Below are 8,811 nucleotides of genomic sequence, written 5' to 3'. Positions count from 1 at the left end.
CCCACTGCCTGCATTTCCTCACCCCTAGGCAAACCCTGCAGGGAAGCAGCAACGAGTCAAGCTGAAAAGCTCACTGCAACTTCTGTGCTGTTCCACGCTGCGTTCGGTGCAGAATCGCAGAATCGATTAGGTTGGAAAAGACCTCTGAGACCATCAAGTCCAATCTGTGACCGAACACCACTTTTTCAACTAGATCATAGCACGGAGTGCCATGTTCAGTCTTTTCTTAAACACCTCCAGGGACGGTGACACCACCACCTCCCTGGGCAGCCCGTTTCGGCGTCGAATCACCCCAAACTGCCCTAGTGTGGTTCTGGACTATGTCGTCTTGTCCTGCCACCGACTGCCTGGGACAAGGGACCAATTCCCACCCGGCACACCCTACTTTCAGGCAGTTGTACAGAGTGATAAGGTTTCCCCAGGCTAAACAACCCCAGCTCCCTCAGCTGCTCCTCATAGTGCTTGTGTTCTAGACCCCTCAGCAGCCTTGCTGCCCTTCTCTGGACACATTCCAGCAGCTCAGAATCCTTCCCAAACTGATGGGCCCTGAAGTGGACACAGCACTCGAGGTGTGACCTCACTGGGGCCATGTACAGGGGGATGATCCCTTGCCTGGTCCTGCTGGCCACACTTTGCTGATCCAGGCCAGGATGGCATTGGCCTTCCCGGCCCAGCGGGCACGCTGCTGGCTCCTGTTCAGCCAGAGCCGAGCAGCACTCCCACTCTTTCTCCGCTGGGCCACTTCCCAGCCACTCTGCCCTGAACCTGGGCCTGCAGAGGCCAAGCACAGGAGGCGACACTGCGCCACACCGGGTATTGACACTCGGTCACACACATCGGCGCCGGGCCGCCCCCCGCCCGGGCCCGAGGGCAGTGCCCGCCCGGCGCTGGGCGAGGCCGCACTCCGCCTCCGCCCGCCGGGCCCGCCCCGGCCCCGCCTCCCCCAGCCCGGCCTTAGCGGCGGCGGCGCGGCCTCCGCTCACAGCGCGGCTCGGCGGCATGGCGGCGGCGACGGAGCGCGGCCGCGATGGCAGCTGCCACTTCCAGCGCTCCCGGCTCATCTGGATGGTCGCCATCATCTTCGGCATGATCCTCCTCGGCGTAAGGAGCGGCGCGGGGAGGGAGGGAGATGGGTCAGAAACCGCGGGGTGCGTGGAACAGGTGCCCTGCACCGTCCCCGTATCCGCGGAAACGCCGCTCCCTAAAATAAACGGGGAGAAAAAGGAAACTGGAGATGCTGCTTGGGCCAGGCCGGAGGAGGCTGGACAGAGCCATGCAGGAAGGCCAGAGGGAGGGAGAAAGCAGCTGGTCTGTAAAGGGAGGCGAGGCCGTGGCGCTGCGGGCGCGTCCCGGGCCCGGTCCGAGCATCCCGGGCGGCAGCAGCGAGGGCGTGCGGGGCAGGTGCCCGGGAAAGGGCTGCAGCATTGCCAGCGCTGGGAGCTGCGGCACCGAGCAGCAGCACGGCTCCGGGACAGCTGGGGGACATGTCAGTCCCCAAGGGGCATTTACAGGGGAGGGCTTTGGGCACAGGCCGTGCGAACTGGTGGTGTTGGAAAACACAGGCGTTCGGTCACCACGCTGTGTTAATTTCCAAAACCAGACTTCAGCTAAGTTAGTTTGGATTACTGGAGCAGGGATATTAATGGCTTTTTGATGTATCTGGCAAGTTTATGAAAGTCATCCCTTGACTTTCACATGTTGTGATTTTCTTTCTGTTTGCGCAGATTTTCTAAACTTGGGAACCACCACTGTAAAAATGATAGTCAAGGCACATCAAGCCACTCACAAAACAATTGTTGGGCTGTTTCAAAAGAAACAAGAATGAGCTTTAAGCAGATTCCCTGTTTAAAATCATCACCTCACCACATCTTTGGCATAGCTGAATGTACATATAGTGAGAAACTGCAGTGTTGATATACCAAAGCAAGATAAGGCAGTGTGAATTTTGGCCTGGTGCTTACCTTATGTCCCCAGTGGCCTCTGAAGTGCACAGCTCATCCCTCACTGCCTGCTCTCCTCCTGGCTTGTGGAAATCGGCGTGCACAGTGCTAAACACTGCGGACAGCTCTGTGACAGGAGAGAAACCGGGAAAGGAATTCTGCATCTCTGGTCTTGGGATTCGTGCTCAGCTTTCTTCTGTGCCCTGTTAAAAATAAACAAAAATCTGACATTTTCTTTTTTAGGGGATGAAAAAAGAAAGACTGATCCCCTAGTTTTAGATAGCTATTCCTCCTAAACAGTGTACTCATGGTTTGGCCTCCTCAGGTCACTTGCCTCAGATTAACTTCTTCAGGACAAAGACAATGTAGGTTTTGCAGCTTCCATGTCTAATAGGTAATGAGCTTACAACCTAAATACCACTTAACGTGCAGATGCACTCTTGGTCCCCAGACAGCAACCTTAAACTTATCCCATTGGCATCTGGTATGTCAAGGCATAGAAGTTTCCTAGTTGGAATCTTTCAAGGGCTACTGGAAGAATATGGTCCTTGGACAAGGTTAATGGAGTGGAAGAACTTAAGCACTATGAATAAATGAGCTCTGAACTCATGGGGCTCAAAAATAAAGCTATATTGAAGGTTTAATTGATAGTACTTCTACCTTGAAGTAAGATAACTTTATTTTTTTTTCCCAGTGGGTAACACTTTGGCCTTCAACTATACCTTATAGTTACTTGGGATTATTTGGTACCTTCCTCAATTATTTAGTGGAACACCACCACAAATGGGTATGCTACGGGTAAGTTATATTTGACTGTATCATTATTTTGCCTCTCTCTGACTCCTGTACTTAGTGTGTATTAGCAAGCTTTCCTGTAACCCAGTTGTTAATTAGATTTAAAGAGCTCTCCTTTCAAGCTCATTACAATTAAGGGTGTGGGGTAATAAGTATGTAGAGGACTAGACAGGCTAAGACCAGGTTGATAGTTTAAAAATTCAACTTCGAATTTGGCATCACTGATGGTTTAACAAGAAAGGGAAAAATGTTAAGATACTACTTTTGGTGACAGTTATTAGTCCAAAGTTATACTTGTACCATCTACTGCAAGTCTTTTTCTTCTCTAGTTGTTACTCGGCAGTCCAGTTCTTTCTTTTGGAATCTTTTTTATCCAGCTTCAGTTAAAGAACATTTTCTACCCTGGTCCTCACTTCTCCTGATCTACATGAGAAATAACCTGCTGAACAAACTGCATAATGCTGTTTTGCTGGGTTACAAAACTAAGTTTTTGCTACTGTAATTAACAAAAGGGCCAGAAAATATTTGCTTGAGCTCACTGGCTTCCTGTAAAGACAGAAATCAGTAGGGCCTTCTTGTTTATTTTATGTATCATGTAGAACCTTCATCTTTTCTCAGAGCATCTTTTGCTTTAGCAAGGTATTTAATTGATCCTAACTGAATATATTATTTTTTTTTCCTACAAAAGCATCTATATAAAAATTTGTAGACCAAGTGTGGCTTATCAAGTCACATTATATGTTCTGCATCTATACACACAGTTGTTTTTGTAGAACTAAAGCTGTAAAAACTTAAGTAGCTCCTTAGGACCACTAAAAATACTTATTTTTAAGTAAGTAAAAGGATAGATTTTGCATGCTTAGCTAAGATTAACTTGTACTGTTTTCACTAAGGATTTGCTTTTTGGCTTAATCTGATTGCTGAAAATTTTGGAAGCCTAGTGGACATCTCAAATAGCAGGTCAAGGCTTATTGCACAAGTTACAGTTGCCCTCATTTTCTCAGTGGGCTTCAGCTCCTTTAAGTGTACACTTGTGGGGTTTTTTCAAGATGAAAAACATCCTTTCTAGGTTAAAATAGGTTGTTGCTTCAGTGCTTCCAGATTTATATTCTCTGCATAATGCATCTTTGATCCAGCAGTCTTCTCCCTGATTTTCAGCAACATAAACCATGTTTTCTTTCCGCCAGGTTCTGGATATCCTGGTTGATTCACATAGTGGAAGCCCTCTACGGTATTAAGTTATGCCAGTAAGTTGTTCCCTCTTCTCACTCCAACACAGGTTCTCTGTAAGGGGTTTCTGAATCAAGTAACATAGGCTACAGACTGATTGTGGTGGCTCTCAGCAGCAGGGAATCCAGAGGATGCTGGTAAAATTCTTGCTGCAGTGATAGCTTGCTGTGCTCCACAGTTGGTTGCTGCCACCTCTCCCAGTGGTTGCTGTTGTGCAGGGCAGCAAAACCAAGGGCTGGCACCTTGCACAAGCTGCCAGAGCTTGTGTGGCAGCCTCTGAACTCCCTGTTCACTGGGTGACACTGCTGCTCAGGAGGCAGAGGGAACAATGGACAGTGTAGAAATAGTCTGGTAACTTCAGGTGTTAGAATTTTATCAGATCTTACCCCATCAGGATTGCGATACTGCTAATTACACACTTAAACAATCGCACTTGTATTGTGGGAACACAGCTGGGCACTTTCATTTGGGGACTCTTTCAGATCTATTTGCATCTGCAGGTCCCTGGGATAAAATCCTGGAACCAGTCAGACCATACAAGCAAAGCCATCTGAGTCTTAGGTTAGGATAACCACGTATCTGGAAAGGAGTGCTGTCCAAACACAGCCTCCTTCTGTTCACTTGTGGTTGCAGTAGTTGAGAACAATGGAGATACTCACTGGGTTCCCATGCTCTGCAGAGTCAGGCCAGTCTGTTTGCCACGATGGGTTCCCACTCCATTTGGGTCATTCACTGCTGTCTGTCCCAGGCTTCTCAGGTGACAGCTCTTGGAAGCAACAGGATTTTGTTTCATGGAACGCTGCATAAGTTGTTTCGTTTTTTTTGGTCTTTTTTAAAATAGTAGAATATGGATGAATAATTTCTGCCTTCAGGTTGAGAGTTAGTAAAAACGTCATGTTTATCAGATTGTTGTTTTAAGACTGAGTGTGCAAATAAATGGGTATCTGGGCCTAAGGCAATTCTTTCTAGTATGAGGAAACTTGACTACCAGTGAACATACCAAATGAGTGTATTGTAATTAATTTTACTAATGAAGTTTTACAGAGTAGTGTTAAAACGCACAAAAAAAAAAATCAGAGATGGGCTGCCCATCATCATCTCATCAGGAGTGCTGCTTTAGATTACCTAGCACTTGTACTTCTGTGAGCACCAAACACCATTTATTTTTACTTACGTAAAAGTTGTGTCTACTTGGCAACATCACAAAGGAGGCACAAACAGTGTGAGGACTCAGATACAAATTTGTTCATCAGCAGTAGTACTGTCATTGGCTCTTTGCCTGTATTGCTGCACATGGTCTATTCATTAAGCTTGTCTTGTAGCAACAGGTAAATTTCCTAAGCCCTTGTTCTCTAGGTTTTGCACTAATTTGAAAACACTGCAGCTGGGATTATAAACAAAAAAGCCTCAGCTATGGAATTGTTTACAGGAAATGTGAAACCCCTTGGGTTTGTTGTTGTATTTATACTTGTTCCTTTCAGTAGGAGTACTTCTCAAGAACAATGGAGGAGAAAATGACATTTTCTGTAACATACAGAAAAGGTCATCTATGTTATATTGAAACTAACTATCATAGAAAGGTCTCTTCTTTATAAATTAAGTGAAGTGCCTTCAGCCCTGTTACCTGTCTTTGTCTAGCCACAAACTCAGGTAGCAGTGTTTTTCCATCCTCCATCACACAGTTACTGTCAGGTCTCTGCCCTGCCAGCATAGTCTCCCTTGACTAACACAGTCAGCAAGAAATTATATTCAGACTTGTGTATTAAGATCAATATTAAGCTACTCCAGTTTCTTGCTTCTTTGTACACAAACTTCTGGGATAAGTAATTTCAAAGAGGACAGATGGAGATTGCAATTTATATATCATTGAGGAAATTGCATGTATAGAATGTCTGAAAGAACTTTTGTTCAATAAATAACTTAAAATCCTAAACCCACAAGAACTGGTATGTTTAGTTAGCACAAAAAATGTCTCAGTAGATGGAAATGGAAACAAATGTGCTGAACTGAAATGTTCTAATCCAGTCTGAATCTCAAGGATGGGTAGAGATAGCTTACCTTACTTTATAAGTACCAGTACAGCCTGCAGGAGCATAAGTTTTTTGACACATTTTGTGTTTTGTTACAGAGCCAAAGGAATCACTGACCCAGCTGTTCAGTTTCAGTGGTTTGTTCAGACCCTTTTATTTGGATACGCTTCCTTCGGTCTCCTGGTGTCTTACAAGCCTGCAGACAAGAAGCAGTACTAGAAGACAATGCAAGAGGTCACCTCTCACATACCTAATCTCATTTTTCTGAAAAGACCCCCACATACATGTCTAGGTGCTATAATTAGCTAAATTACATTCCTGCTGTATGATGCAGTGCCCTTCTACCCAAGCAGCTCTCCTCTTACTAAGCAACACCATTAAAATTCACAGGGCCCTGTGGATAGTTCAGTAGAAAATCAACTCTTCAGTCTTAGCACTGCCAAATTTTAATCCTATTTGTTATGCAAGAAGCCAGAAGTTGCTCCTCTGCAGATTTTGACATGTGTACTCTGTCACTGACAGCTGGTAGCAGTGGTTGATAAATCACCTTTTCATTGTTCTACAACAGGGAGGGTTATTGACAGGCACAAGGCAGCTTGCACCTGTTTTGTAATAGGATTTAAATTTACCTATATTTTCTCTATGGGACTGACACTGTTGTTAAAGTCTGCTCTTTGCACTTTGTTTTGTCTGCTTACTTTGTTCCACAGAGGACAGACCACTGTACTGCTGCAGGCACATTGAAAAGACCAGGTCTCAGCTCAGGATGAGGGACAGTGAGCTTGGATACATGAAGCACTTTAACTTGGTTTAATACAAGTGCCTTACAATTCATGCAGCATGACCTCATCTTTGTAGTGAAGATTTTAAGTTATGAGTTATTATCGTATAAAGTAGCTTTGAGGGCAGCTTTTTTGAGAAGTGATTTATTACTTAAAGGAAAAAAAATATCAATCAAAAATGAAATTAGATGAATAAACAGTGAATAAACATACACCACTGGTTCCCAGATGCTGGTCTTTAAAATCTAAGGTTGAGAGACCATCATAAGCACATCTCAAGAGTATTGCCTGTATGTGTAGTGAGTCTTCCATCAGATTGTCTTTTACTTTTGAATATTTGAACAAGAATTTAGCCTGTGTAGTTTTAGCACTTTTAAAAGGAATAACTATTTAAAGTACTAACTCTGGTGTGGGGAGAAGTTTTACCATGCCACTTGCCATGATGCTGTTGTGGAAGAAGGGGTAAGAAAAGGTTGTTCTTTAACCTCTAAGAGCTCCACAAGGTGGTAACAAGTAACTTTGTGCAGTACCTCCAGGCTGTAACACTTCTATACGGGAAGCCTTATTCAACCACAGATACATAAAGTTTTTGCTTTCAGTGGGTACTAAAAGCATGGAGAACTGAAGGGTTTGAAATGGTGGTTTGTTTGTCTTTTGGGTGGTGTTGTTGTTGTCTAATAGCAAACTGTTTAACTTAAATATTTTATAGAGAAGTAAAAGCTCATTTAGTGACTAGAAATCCAACAGGAATGTCAAGAGCCTGAGCTATGTTTTACTGTGTAACCTTTTGTCTTAGTCTGTGACCCTGGAATAAAGGTTTTAAAAAAGTGAAGAAGTTGTTTTTAATAGCCTAGAAATAAAATGCTCATACAAAACACATAGACACCTTCCTGACACCACCATCAGTGTTCACACTTGGAACATGCAGGATCAGCTTTCCAGAGTAACTCCCATCACTGAAGCTACACTGCCTTTCCCTCCCAGGCCAGGCTGCACTCCAGGCACTGCTCAGGCTCACTCTCAGCCCTTTCCACTGGGCTCTGGAGCGGCTACAGGCAAATTACAGCTCTGAGAAGTTATCCACATCCTGTCAGACTCCCCCTCATTAGACTTCCTTTAGACAGGCAGTGGCAAAGCTTCCTCAGTGCAGCCCAAGGAAGCTACAGTAGAAAAAAATATCTACTGCCTTAGTTGAAAAAAATTACCAAGTTAGAACAAGTTTTAGCCAGGTACTGGCATCAGCTCCATTTTTTGAAGCCTCTCTGGGATTTTTGTTTGGCATGACAATTTTCAGCAGCTTTCTCTGTGGAGGTTGCTGGGCATTGCTTATCAAGGATTCTAGAAATGCAACTCCCAGGTATTCACCCACCTTCAGACACTTTCTCTCCCCAGCCTTTGCTTCACAGCAGTTCAGTTTTAACATTTGGTTAAAAAAAACCACAAAATACCCCCAAAAATAAGAGCCCAAAGAGAAACCAACCAGTGTTTGCTGTCAGCCTCTGTCAGAGCTGTAAATGCCTGTTTGCTGCAGTTTTGGAGGCTTCACAATGCAATCCCAACTGCAAACCTGAGATAGGTAATGCTGACTGGCCATGAGGAAAAGGAGAATGCCCACAGCATGACAAGACTGAAAATAATATTGAGATATCATTTCTGAGTAAGTGTTTATAGTGCCCTTAACAGCACAGTGAGATAAACATACCCTTAATATGTGACAAAATTATTTTTAAAAGCCAGTAGGAGCATGAATACATGCTCACTCATGTAGGCACCTCACTCAGCTCACAAAGACACATTCCTGGCTTTGTCAGGCTCCCTGGAAATGCTGCTGGTTATACCAGGCATAAGCATTTCTCCAGGCTAGTCCTAGTAATAAAGGATTACTCCTAATCACTTAGAGCAACTCCACTGCAATCAAAATGTCCTTTCCACAACAGACGGGCAGAACAACACAAGTGCAACCTTCTGTTTCCAAAGGCTGGGTGTCAAATCACCTTCATCAGCGCCCAACCCACCCTGCTTGCCAAAGGAAAA

The 8,811-nt window shown here is 44.5% G+C and overlaps 1 protein-coding gene across 1 annotated transcript; it reads left to right on the top strand.

Moving 5' to 3' along the window:
• Nucleotides 1–970: 970 nt before the first annotated feature.
• Nucleotides 971–7,612, top strand: TMEM254 (transmembrane protein 254). The gene is made up of 4 exons (XM_063163901.1): nt 971–1,101; nt 2,635–2,738; nt 3,923–3,982; nt 6,094–7,612. Exons 1-4 carry the CDS (start codon nt 1,000–1,002, stop codon nt 6,212–6,214), a joined length of 387 nt encoding a protein of 128 aa, XP_063019971.1. The 5' UTR covers nt 971–999; the 3' UTR covers nt 6,215–7,612.
• The last annotated feature ends 1,199 nt before the right edge of the window (nt 7,613–8,811 follow it).

The sequence above is a fragment of the Melospiza melodia genome, chromosome 9, assembly GCF_035770615.1.
Source record: "Melospiza melodia melodia isolate bMelMel2 chromosome 9, bMelMel2.pri, whole genome shotgun sequence".
Classification (NCBI taxonomy): Eukaryota; Metazoa; Chordata; class Aves; order Passeriformes; family Passerellidae; genus Melospiza; species Melospiza melodia.
The sequence above is the reverse complement of the archived record's forward strand: the minus strand, read 5'-3'. Positions and strand labels throughout refer to the sequence as shown.